Genomic DNA, 13,652 nt, shown 5'->3' on the forward strand with positions numbered 1-13,652 from the left:
AATTATCCAGTATGTAAAGAGGAGGAGGGGTTTGGGACTTTAAATGAGGTATGCATGAGAGAACTCAAAGATAAGACAGTGTAATATGGATGCGTTTGTCTAAAACACATAGCAGAGCATGCGATTTCGAATGTCTGAGACACTCTTTCCTGGTGTCATACCAGCGTGACGCTGGTCGGGCTGGGTGGTTAACATCGGGAGCATTCACTTAGGACATCAGCTGAGGGCCAATCCTGCTTTACATATCCCTATTTACTGGGTCTTATCTCCATACAGGGAAACAATTGCCTATTTATTACCCCCAGCTACTACCTGGGTTGGGGGATTTTACTATATAACCCAATTACCACTTACCCTTTTGGTTTTCATTAATGTTATCAATTATCTAATTTAGATGGGAGCCCCAGTTACCTGCCAGTTGAACACACATTCATCTGTGATACATGTTTATGCTCTTGGCTCTCCCACTGGCCCTACCTCAGTTCCCAGTTGCAGACAACCCTAGCGACTTGTGCGTTTCCTGGTCGCACATCCTCACATGCTGGGAAGGAATCTTACTCCACTATGCATCCGCCCCTGAAGATTGGCTATAATGCCATGAAAGGCGTCTCGGGCTTACACAGATGCTACATGTTTCAGTTTTAGGACCTACCTTGGGTTTAATGATTCTATATTTTTAAATAATGCAATGTACAAGTTGTTATACAATGTTTATGGTTTTTCCATCATGCTTTTTTTTATATGCACTGTCATGTATGTTTACTATTATGTATACATTCGAAATCGCATGCTCTGCTATGTGTTTTAGACAAATAAACGCATCCATATTACACTGTCCTATCTTTGAGTTCTCTCATACATACCTCATTTAAAGTCCCAAACCCCTCCTCTTCTTTACAAATAACAGGGATGGAGTTATATGTTAACATATTTCTCATTTAAAGTCCCAAAACTTTTTTTTTCCCCCCCCAAATTATCCAGTATAAACCAATTGTGGGAGTTTACACAGATGCAGTGCTGTCACCTCTACCTCGCATCATAGTGTTTGACCCTGGCTGTAGGTTGTTAGGCCTGAGCACATCATAATTAGGAGACCACATGCTTCCCCATGCCAGCAGAACGACCCTTCCCTGCTGGCAGAACACGATGATTACTGCTGGCGGCTATAGCCTCTGGCGGTAATCACATGCACAAAATCTGACAGGCTGGTTGAAATGAAGTCGATTGATGGATCAACTTCAGTATAAACATCCTGCCAATAGATTGATCGAATCTCCGCCGGTCCCTGCTGAACCAGGTGATATTTGATCCATCTATGGCCAGCTTAAAGCGGAGTTCTGGACACATTTTAATTTTTTTATTGATCATAGGCATAATGCATTATTACATTGAAAAAAGATTACATATGTTTAATAGTGGATGTTGATAAAATATTTTTTTTTGTACTCACAAGTTTGTACATCCTCTTCTGGCTGTTGCCATCAAGATTGTGGGCATGCAAATGTTTCTTTAAAGTTTAAAGGTGTGTGATTATGTAAAAAAAAAAGTGTAACTCTGCTTTAATAGGAGAAGTGACAGAGACCTTTTAACCACTTCAATACTGGGCACTTTAGCCCCCTTCCTTTCCAGGCCAATTTTCAGCTATCAGCGCTCTCGCACTTTCAATAACAATTGCGCGGTCATGCAACGCCCGAACCAAATGACATTTTTATCATTTTGTTCACATAAATAGAGCTTTCTTTTGGTGGTATTTATTCACGACTCCATTTTTTTTCCGATATAAGCGAAAAAGAGCGGAAATTTGGAAAACAAACAATATTTTCTTCTTTCTATTTTAAGAGAAATCCAATAAAATCTATTTTTTTATCCTAATGCATATTCATTAAGATAAAAAACCTTCTGACTTTACAACTACTTCAGGGTAAAAAATGCGTTGGCTTTAGAACTACATCAAGAAGCTGATGGAATTCAGAAGAAGTGCAACTTCATTGTAACACACCATCACAGGAAGCTGTATGAGGTGGACATTACTTGCAAGATTAAGAGGCATTTGTGGGACTTTGCAAGGGGACTAAAGGAAAACTTTAGTTGCAGATGCAATTATAATTGAGTGATGCAGGGCATATTTTAACGGGAGGCTATAGTTCTACCTAAAGCAAAATATAAGGAATTCTGCTCATGCTTATATTAAAATAAGAGGGGAACATGTATCTTGTCTCTGATCTCTTCTGATTGAAGAGATCACCAATGAAGAGCCGACAAGAGTTGGGGGAAAGCAATGCGGGATCACGCCCACGGAGATTTGGGTCTCAGGTAAGTAAAACAGGGGGCTCAGGGGGGGCCGGTGACTGCAAGGTGTTTTTTCACCTTAATGCATACGATGCATTAAGGTCAGGGGTCAAGTCCTGGAAAAAAAAAAGGATTTTTGTATTCACCGTAAAATCCATTTCTCTGAGTTCATAGATGGACACAGCCTTCATTGACCTTAGGGTTATGCTTCTTCCTACCAGGAGATTTAGGCAGAATTCTACAGCACTTAAGGTGTTAAAACCTTTCCTTCATGCCGCTCCTCCCAGGGGGCGTGGCTCCCCCAGGCATAACCCACACCCTGCTCTAGGAGCTTCAGTTCATAACAAGCAGTACAAACAAAGGAGGGGTGGGTGCTGTGTCCGTCTATGAACTCAGAGAAATGTTTTTTACGGTGAGTACAAAAATCCTTTTTTCTCTTTCGTTCATAGATGGACACAGCCTTCATTGACCTTAGGGACGTCCCCAAGCAGTGTCAAAAAATTCGAGGGGTGGGAAAAATAACACAGCAAAAACAGCTTACACCCCCAAACAAAAACCGGAGTCACTCAACGGAGGAACTCCAACCTTAAACTGCCGCCTGAAACACCTGCAGCCGAAGGAGGCATCAGAAGATGCACTCACATCCACCTTATAATACTTTGAAAAAGTGTGGACCGACGACCAGGTCGCAGCCTTACACACCTGTAACACAGAGGCTTGGTGTCGGAAAGCCCAAGAGGCCCCGATCGCCCTGGTCGAATGCGCCGTGACCCGAAAGGGGGGCGCCCGCCCCTTCAGGGCATAGGCCTGAAGCACAACCTGTCGGATCCACCTGGAAATGGTGGCCGACGAGACTGCCAGGCCCTCACTGGGACCGGACACAGACACGAACAGCGAGTCCGACTTCCGGAACGGAGCTGTCGCCGACAAGTAAACTCGAAGGGCCTGAACCACATCCAGAGAATGTAAAACGGCCTCCTTCGGGTTCTTCGGCTGAGGACATAAGGATGGAAGAACAATGTCCTCGTTAATGTGAAAAGCCGAAACGACCTTGGGAAGAAAAGAGGGCTGCGGGCGCAGCACCGCCTTATCCTGATGGATAACCAAGTAGGGGGCCTTGCAGGACAAGGCCGCCAGTTCAGACACTCGTCTGATAGAGGTAATGGCTACCAGAAAAAACACCTTCCGCGACAGAGTCAGCAAAGGGATCTCCCGAATGTTCTCAAAGGGAGCATGCTGAAGCGCCGAGAGGACCAAATTCAAGTCCCATGAAGGCAGTGGAGGGCGCACCGGAGGGGCCACATGGCGGACCCCCTGCACAAACGTGCGAATCAAGGAGTGGGCCGCCAAGGGACGCTGAAAGTAAACAGCCAGAGCAGAAAGCCGACTCTTGCTCGTGCTCAAGGCAAGAGTCTAGTCCACTCCCCGCTGCAGGAACAGCAGGATCCGGGACACCACGTAAGTACGGGGGTGCCAGTTCATCTCCCCACACACAGAGATGTAGGCCTTCCATGTATGAGGAAAAAAACCTACGTGAGGTAGACCTCTGTGCACGCAGCACGGTAGAGACCACCGAGCCCAATAGGCCTCGGTCCTTAAGCCCCTGGCTCTCAACAGCCGCGCCGCTAAGGCCGGTGGCTGTGAAACAGGGTGGAAGATCGGACCCTGTATCAGAAGATCATTTTCCAGGGGAAGACGCTAGAGGGCATCTGCCACCAGACGCAGTAGGTCCGCGTACCAGAAGCGACGTGGCCAAACCGGAGCAATCAGTACTGATAGAATCCCCACAGCTTCCACTCAGCGCAGCAGGCGAGGAAGAAGCTTCCGAGGAGGGAAAGTGTAAAGTAGGCGACAGTGACCCCAAGGAGCCACCAACGCGCCTGACGCGTCCACCCACGGGTCCTTAAACCTGGCCACGAACCGTGGCACCTACCGATAGACGGGACGCTAGAAGGTCCACGCCCAGAGTGCCCCACTTTCGGCACAGAACCCCGAAAGACCTGCGGGTGGAGAGACCACTCTCCTTGGCCCCGTGCAGTGCGACTTAGGTAGTCGGCTAGCCAATTCCGTATTCCCGGAATGTACCCGGCCGATAGAGCCGGAACGGACCCTTCGGCCCGACGAAGGATGTGCGCGACCCCCGTCGCTGCAACAGAACTCCGTGTGCCTTCCTGATGATTGACCTACGCCAAGGCCGTGGCATCATCGGACAGGATCCTGACCTGTCGGCCCTAAAGATCCAGGGACCACCTGGCAAGGCAAAGCTTGATTGCTCGGAGCTCCAGAACGTTGATCAGTAGGCAGGACTCCACCTGAGTCCAGTGCCCCTGGGCTGACTGGGTGCCCCAAGCGCCCCTCCCTAACCAGAGAGGCTGGCATCCGTCGTGACCACTGTCCAGTGGCCAGCAGAAAAATGACTTTCCGGCCCGAAGCACCGGAAACGCCAGCCACCACACCAGGGGAGACATGATCAGATGACTCAATTGAATCTGGTAATCCAGAGATGACGGAAGCTAGTCCCATCGTGACAGCAGTTCCCTCCGTAGAACCCTGGCGTGGAATTGGGCATACGGAACCGCCTCGAAAGAGGCTACCAACTGACCCAGAACCTTCCTGCAGAATCGCAGAGATGACCGCTTCTGGGTCGGCAACTGCTGCACAGCAGATAGCAGAGTCTGAAGTTTTTCCGTTAGGAGAAAAACACTCCCGCCCTGGCGGAATCCAGGACTAGTCCCAGGTATTCCAGTCCCAGAGACGGAATCAACCCTGATTTCAGGACAATCCAGAAACCAGCCGAACACTCGGAGAGCCTGACACGTGATAGACAAGGCTCCACCAATGCAGAGCTCGAAGAAGCTCGTAGGAGAATGTCGTCCAGACATCCCATGATAACAAACCCCCGCTGTCACAGCCGGGCCAGTATCGGGACGAGCACCTTGGCGAAAACCCGCCGAATGGGAAGGACACTATTGAAAATGGTCCCCCCCGACCGCAAAGCACAGAATCTCCAGTGGTTTGAGGATATGCAGGTACACGTTCATGACATCCAAGGATGCCAGAAAATCCCCCTGATGGAGTGCCGCTATTACGAAGTGAATCGACACCACCAAAAGTTTGCACCTTGACAAAACAAACAAGGGACTTGAGGCCCAGGATTGACCGGGCCCCATCCTCCGTGGGGACACAAACAGAATGGAGTTAAAACCCCGAAACCGTTCCAACGAGGGAACTGGCACAATCACTCCCCTGACCAGAAGATCCTGGACAGCCCCTGACAGAGTCAACCGGCGAACCGGAGGAGGCCAGAAGCCGGAGGAAAAAAACCTGTTTGGCAGACAAGAGAGAAACTCAATCTTGTACCCCAAGGAAAACACTTCGCAATGCGAAGCCAGTCTCCCACCCGAGACACGGGCGGGAGCAGACCTTCAGGCGGAAGCAGGTATGTCCGCAGACTCGGTAGGCATGTGGTATCAGGTGCGCTGCTACCCCACAGCGGGGATTCAAGCACCATGTAGACCTACCCCCACCGCACAGGGCGAGCGAAAAAACGCTCGGAGGTAGGCAAGGAGGGTCCTTGCACAGGGCGAGGTCCCTAGCCCTTCCCAGACTGTGGGAACAGCATGCGCTTACCACCCGTGGAATCCTCAATGATGCCATTCAGGGAAGTCCCAAAAGGACCGTTCACCCTTAACGGCCATCACCAAGGCCACCTTAGAGGTCCTTCTTCCAGCTCCTGCAGCAGGAGCTTCGCCCTTTTAGTCGGGGCCTGACCAGGGCCCTGGCCAGAGCCGGCCTCACCGCCGAACCCACCACCGTGAATAGGGAGCGGGCCACGGCCTCCACTCTCCTATCAGCGGGATCCTGAAATGCAGGAGCCCCTTCCACATCTGGACACATGGGGGTCCACTGGCGGAGGAGAGACCTACTTTTTTTTTTTTTTTTTAAAGCCCCCCTCAAGGGGTTAACAGGTTGCAAAGTTTTTTGACAAACTTTTTGCGGTGCATCCCATTCCTTGTATAACATATAGTCCAAAAAAGGAACACAAGGAAACCCTTCAGCGGTGCGTGGTAGTCTGCTGGTACTGACACGGAGGTGTCTCCGCCACATCCTCAATTTTTAGAGTCTCACGCACCGCAGAAAACAAGAGCTCCAACAAATTCTTGCCAGCAACTGACTGCAGCAGAGTCATCCTCACTATCCATAAGGGTTAAACCCGCAGCCTCTGACATAACAGAACTAGAAAAAAACAGCGATTCTGTGTCATCCCCAGAAGCAGGCTCAGGGAGGGGGCGCTTTTTTACCCCCCATCCGGGCACTAGCTGCTTCAAACCTGGCAAGAAACCCAGGACAGCCAACATAACAGATGTGGCAGGGGAAGGGGCGTTAAGGGTTAACTCAGGCATAGCTTGAGAGGGAGACCTGGCTCAGGTTCCATAGTGTCAGCGCTGAGTCACCCACCCTGCAAGGCAGGACAAAAAAAAAACCCACTGGTCACCTCCTTGCTGCTATTGCAGAGCATGGGGGCCCCTGGTATTCACCACCCCACCCAGCTGCAGAGGGAGCTGAAAACCTGAGGTGTGCTCTGATGTGCTGGCTGTGATGTTTTTTGTCACCTCAAGGAATATTCACAGCGTTTCACAGCACTAAAACTGTGACAGCACTAAAACTGGTAGAAGAGACCAGAGGCTGTGCTGAGTCACCTCAGGGAAGAATCACAGCGTTACCAAGGAGATTTCCAAGATGGCCACCGTCTGAGGTAAAAATTACCTCATAGAACACAGCAGCACTGGCTGTGCTTTGTCTGTCACCTCAGGGAAGAATCACAGCGTTACCAAGGAGATTTCCAAGATGGCCACCGTCTGAGGTAAAAATTACCTCATAGAACACAGCAGCACACAGCAGCACCCCCCAGAGTAACAACACAGTCCCCCAACAACACACGGCCCCGGTGGAAATAAAGAAAACCCAGGAGGCCCCCCTTCACAGCCACTACCCAGTCAGGGGAAGGAGGGAGAGGAAGGGGAGAGAGGAAAGCAGGGCGGACCCTCAGTCGACCTCCCAAGGGAAACATTCCAGCCAGACCACTTACCTGAGTAAGGGGCCACTACTTACCTGTCCTGCGACTACCCGGCTGGAGGTATCCCAGACAGAACCAATGTCCGCGAACGGCATGGCTGTCGGCCAGACACACTGTGACAAGGCCATAAAAGACCGGTCATATGTGTGCCCTAGAACCGAAGTTCCCCGGCCGCCCCTGGAGCAACTGGGCCTGTCGTGGACGTCCCAAAGCTGAGCTGAGGGCCGGCACACGCTCGAAGGCCGAACATGAGGGGACTACAAGGGTCAAGGACCCAGCCTGTCACCCAGTCGGCTGTTGATAGAAGAATCGCAGGATTCAAAAATGCAGGAACAAAATAATAAAAAGCGAGAAAAATCGCAAGAAAAAACTCCAGAGTCCAGGAACTCCAGAGAGAGCCTGACCTCCTGTCGTTAGGCAGAAAACAAACTGAGGCTGCTAGAGCAGGGTGTGGGTTATGCCTGGGGGAGCCACGCCCCCTGGGAGGAGCGGCATGAAGGAAAGGTTTTAACACCTTAAGTGCTGTAGAATTCTGCCTAAATCTCCTGGTAGGAAGAAGCATAAGCCTAAGGTCAATGAAGGCTGTGTCCGTCTATGAATGAAAGAGAAAGTGTGGGAACTCCCACCCAAGATCCACTCATATGCATAATTACTAAACTGCATGTTTTTTTTTTCTATCCACTGTACCTTAGTATTTCTTTGTTACTGGCCGCTTCCTGTGTATGGATTCATTGTGTAGTGTGCGGGTATTCCGTCACTTCCTCGATGCCGCAATGTCTCCTGGGAGCTTTTGTCATTGTTCCCAGGAGACATTGCGGAGGTCTGCCTCGAGTTATTGCGGGATTTAGAAAGAAGCAAGTTCTTTCTAAATCCCGCGATAACTTGCGGCAGACCTCTGCAATGTCTCTATACAGGAAGCGGCCAGTAACATAAAGGATTACTAAGGTTCGCCTGCCCCTGACAGTGACTCGAGCTGGGCATCGCCGCTTAATGAATGATTGGCTCGGGCGGCTCGGCTGCTCTCGTCCTGCAAAGGGAACCAAGTTCCTGCTGTGAAAAAAGTGCAGGAACTCCGTTCCCACGCATTCCCGCAGGACTTGAGCCCTGATTAAGGTGAAAAAAACACAAAGGTTTACAACCACTTTAAAGAGGGCCTATACTGTGAAAGTCATGCCTAAAAAAAAAAAAAATCAAGCAGAGGCCAAAGAATTATTCACCTGTATAACCTGTAGGCTAGTCCTTTCTGCAAAAACCCACTTTTAATGGCTCTTTCTGCACCGTCTTTCTGTGTTGTGGCAGCTATTTTGGTTAGAGATGCAGAGCTTTACTTCCTTATATCTGACCCTCCCAGTGAATTTATCTGTAAGCTGCTGCTATGCAACCTAATTAATTATGTTTGCTGAATGATATACAGTTGGTTCTTTCCGTGTTTGTGTTTGTGATGTCCAAAGGTCCCATCTTGTTTAATTCACAGCTATTTCCTTGGGAAGAACCAGTCACTGTAAATTGTAGATAAGGAACAGAGGTGAAAACCTTTGTGACATCAAAGGTCAGATATTCCAGGATGTATTTTTACCGCCTCAATTGTCAGAAATGTAAGTTCCACTCGTGAGGCTGTCCACTTGGAAAATACAAGTATCTTTATCCCTCTCCCTAATAATCTACAAACACCTATTTATTTAGCAACAAGCCTCTGCTTGTCATGAGTGCACAAAAATCCAACATGTTTTTATAGAGCAGAGAATATTGTCAGACAGTACCTGCAAGGGCTGATTAATACAATGATCAGTTTTCATCATATCATCCTCCTGAGAACCGAGACTGAGATCTGAAAATGAGATCAGCAATGATAAACCTCAACAATAACATCTGCAAGGAGACTCACTGGCTTCTGTTTTTTTTTTTTCTGTTAAAGAACAAATACAAGAACTGACAACTATTACCAAAGAAAGGCCAGGGTTTGAATATATAGAGGTCCTTTACAAAGAGGAAAATGACACACAATAATTTTTCTGCTATGTCAAAACATAGATGTAAAACCAGGTTAACCACTTGACCTCCTGAAAGTTTTACCCCCTTCATTTCCCACAGGCCGAGCTTTAGTTTACTGGTATTTGATCACCACTGTTTTTTTTTTATGCAAAAAAAAAAAAAAGAAAAACAATATTTTCTACTTTCTGTTATAAAACACATCCAATAAAAAAATCCAAAAAATCAAATTTCTTCTTAAAGCGGGAGTTCACCGAATTTTTTTTTTTAACATTAGATTGAGGCTCATTTTGTCAAGGGGAATCGGGTAGTTTTTTTAAAAATCGAAGCAGTACTTACCGTTTTAGAGAGCGATCTTCTCCGCCGCTTCCGGGTATGGTCTTCGGGACTGAGCATTCCTATTTGATTGACAGATTGATCTATCGCGTCACGAATAGCCGAAAGAAGCCGAACGTCGGTGCGGCTCTATACGGCGCCTGCACACCGACGTTAGGCTACTTTCGGAAAATCGTGACGCGCTGTATGCGACCGTCGGAAGGCTGTCGGAAGCCTGTCAATCAAATAGGAACGCCCAGTCCCCCAGCCCATACCCGGAAGCGGCGGAGAAGATCTATCTCAAAAACAGTAAGTACTGCTTCGATTGTAAAAAAGCACCCGATTCCCCTTGACAAAACGAGCCTTAATCTAATGTTAAAAAAAAAAGGTTTTTGGGTGAACCTCCACTTTAAATTTAGGCCAATGTGTATTCTGCTACATGTCTTTGGTAAATAAAAAAAAATCCCACTAATTATGTATTTATTTTTTTCAGATTCATACTTACCTCGGTGGATGCAGCATCAGAACTATAATGCATCGGTCCCTCGCCGTCTCTGCACTGAGAACTGAGCCACCGAATACACCAATGGCTCGGTTCTCTCAGCCCCCCCGAGAGGAGAGATGCTGCCTGTCAGTCAGGTCTCTCCTCTCTGCTCCTCCACTGTCTTAGGATTGCTGAGCTGTGGAGGGGCAGGGAGCGGCCATCTCAGCAGCTCGCTGAGACTGCCATCAGTCAAAGCAGCTGGTGGATCCAGGACTTGGGAAGTCGTGATGACGTGGTGCCTCGACTGATAGCAGTGACCGTCAGCGGAAGAGCGGATTTCAGACCGCTCTTTGCTGAAAAGGGGTCACAGGAGTGCAAAACAAATTGCATCCTGTGACCCAGAGGAGAAGCCCAGCCTAAAAAGCTCAGGCTGGACTTCTCTTTTTAATTGGTTTGTGTGACAAGTTATAGGCCGACTTCACAAGCACTTGCGCCGACGTATCTCGAGATACGCTGCGTAAGTGCAATTATTGCGCCGTCGATCTGTGCGCCGTGCCCACATAACTATGATACGCCTGAAAATAGCTTCATCCGACCGACGTAAACTTGCCTACGCCGGCGTAGAGTGGGTGCATATTTACGCTGGACGTATTTGGCGCTCTCATTGATTTTCTATTCAAATATGGAAATGAGGGAGGTATGGCGATTCACGAACGTACGTGCATGCTATACGCGGTTTGCGTAAGTCGTACGTCGGCGTAAATTTATTCCCCATAAAGCAGGTGTAACTCAGCAGCAGACATGCAAAGGTCTGCCACCAGGGAACTCAAGCCGTCGTATTATACGTTGGACGTGAATATGGCTGGGCGTAGGTTACGTTCACGATGTAGGCAGTGATCCGTCGTATCTTAGGGAGTAGATCCGACGTGATTCTGAGCATGCGCACTGGGATGCGTCCATGGGACGGCACATGCGCTGTTCATTATACGTATCTCGTCTGAGACCACTGCCATCATTTGCATGGGGTCAGCCTCATTTGCATGGCTCACGCTCACTCCCCATACGCAGGCTTACGCCTAGGAAACCCAGCGCAGTTTTGGCAGCACTGGCTTTGTGAATCCAGTGCTTGCCCTCTGCGCTGCGTCGGCGTAGCATAAAGAAGATACGCTACGGCGGCATAAATATGCGCCGATGTTTGTGAATCCGGGGAATTGTGTCTACTAACCGTGGTATGTATACAGGAATTTTTTTTGGACCTGTTTTCGGCATTGGTCCAAATCATTGGTGGAGGAGGAGGATTCTGGTGTGGGGTTGTTTTTCAGGGGTGGGGCTTGGCCCCTTAGTTCCAGTGAAGGGAACTCTTAGGAGTCAGCATACCAAGACAATTTGGACAATTCATGCTCCCAAACATTGTGGGAACAATTTGGGGACGGCCCACTTCCTGTTCCAACAAGACTGCGCACCAGTGCACAAAGCAAAGGTCCATAAAGACAGGATGAGCGAGTTTGGGGTGGAGGAACTTGACTGGTCTGCACAGAGTTCCTGACCTCAACCCGATAGAACACCTTTGGGATGAATTAGACTGTCAGCCAGGCCTTCTTGTCCAACATCAATGCCTGACCTCACAAATGCGCTTCTGGAAGAACGGTCAAACATTCCCATAGACCACTCCTAAACCTTGTGGACAGCCTTCCCAGAGAGTTGAAGCTGTTATAGCTGTTATGGGTGGGCCAACTCAATATTGATCCCCTACGGACTAAGATTGAGATGCCATTAAAGTTGCATGTGCATATAAAGGCAGGTGTCCCATTACTTTTGGCAATATAGTGTATAATCCCAGAGAGCAGTAGGTGCAGGGCCGCTGATAGGGGGGGACCACCAGTCCTCCTGTAGGGGGCCCGGGCACACACGGGGGCCCAAACAGCAGGGGGAATTAGTGTGATTTGGCGTAGGGGCAGTTACAGAAGGATGCCCTGTGCAGCTCTTTGCAGCAGCTGAAAGACATTTTCTACCCCTTCTGCCGGCTTTCAGCGGCTGCAGGGAGAGACACAGACACAGGGCATCATTCCGGTAATTGCTTTCCCCGACACTGACACTGATTCACCTCCCTATTCTGCCTGCTTCTGATCACCCCCCCCCCCCCCCGTGTGTCCCCCACGGTGAGTATATATTTTTTTAATGTAAAAAAACAAATAAAAGGGCTAATTCACACAGGTTCAATGTTATGTTTGTGTCCACTAAGGCCTTGTACACACGGGCGGATATCCGATGAAAACGGTCCGCCGGACCGTTTCCATCGGATATGTCCGCTGGCGGATTTTGATCTGATGGCTGTACACACCATCAGATCAAAATCCCAGCGGAAAGCATCCGCGGTGACGTGTCCGCACAGTCGCCGTGACGATGACGCGGCGACGTGTGCGACCCTGGAAGGTAAATACTTCCACGCATGCGTCGAATCATTTCGACGCATGCGAGGGATGGGGATCGGACGGACTTATCCGGTGAGTCTGTACAGACGACCGGATAAGTCCGAAGGACAGGTTTCCAGCGGATAGATTTCTTAGCATGCTAAGAAATTTTTATCCGCTGGAAAACCGTCGGCTGGACAAATGTCCGCTTGAAAATGTCCGCTCGGACGTACACACGACCGGATCTATCTGCTGGAACTGATCCGCGGATAAATCCCAGCGGACAGATCCGGTCGGGTGTACGAGGCCTAATAATGAATTTAGTGTATTTTTTGTGAAAATATGGTCTTGATATATTGGGGGGGCCCTGCCAGGTAGGCTGTACGGGGCCCCGTGATTTCTAACAGCAGCCCTGAGTAGGTGACACCTATAGATGAGCACAGAAGCCAAGAAGGAGGTAATAATTACACTGGCATGAAAATTTCAGGCTAAATCCTGACAAAGAGATGCTCCAATTTAGCCTGTCTCAAGATTTTCTCCCAAGTGGAAACCCTATAATAATTTTCTTGGGAACTCTTACTAAAATCCATTAATGGGGTGTCATTGACAAAAAATGTCCCTTACTTGGGGATCAATAAGAAAAATGCAACCCTTACAGTGGTGGTCTAAATGTCTCCCTTATAGCTAGCCAAAATAATCATTGGTTTCACGCTGTTGCTCTTCCAAGTGGTATTGGCCCTGGAACTATGCAGGCACTATCAAATGGGATTATTAAAAAAGAGATCACCATGCACAGGATGGACTGTGGGTGTCTATAATAGTGCAGTGCCATGTCCTAAATATATTGAAACAGCAAATGTTAGAGATAGACAAAAATGGACTTTGTAGGCACCAATTATAAAAATATGAATACGTTTATTGACACAAAACCCAAGGGGGCTATTGGACCAACAGCAGAAAAAGCACAATAAAATAAATTAAAACATAAAAAAAAAAGAAAAAAATGATCCAAAAGGAGGCATCAGATCTCAAAAGAGATGTAATGACTATCGTGCATAATAAGACGCAGAAAAGCTTGACATGTTTC

General features: G+C 48.5%; 1 protein-coding gene across 1 annotated transcript in view; it reads right to left on the minus strand.

Moving 5' to 3' along the window:
* HORMAD1 (HORMA domain containing 1) overlaps positions 1 to 13,652 on the minus strand; it is a 107,182-nt gene that overhangs the window by 20,994 nt on the left and 72,536 nt on the right. Inside the window, exon 12 of the mRNA XM_040332206.1 lies at positions 9,127 to 9,196. Coding sequence (XP_040188140.1) covers positions 9,127 to 9,196 — 70 coding nt within the window. The remainder of the gene's footprint in view (positions 1 to 9,126; positions 9,197 to 13,652) is intronic.

Source organism: Rana temporaria, chromosome 13 (assembly GCF_905171775.1).
Source record: "Rana temporaria chromosome 13, aRanTem1.1, whole genome shotgun sequence".
Lineage (NCBI taxonomy): Eukaryota > Metazoa > Chordata > Amphibia > Anura > Ranidae > Rana > Rana temporaria.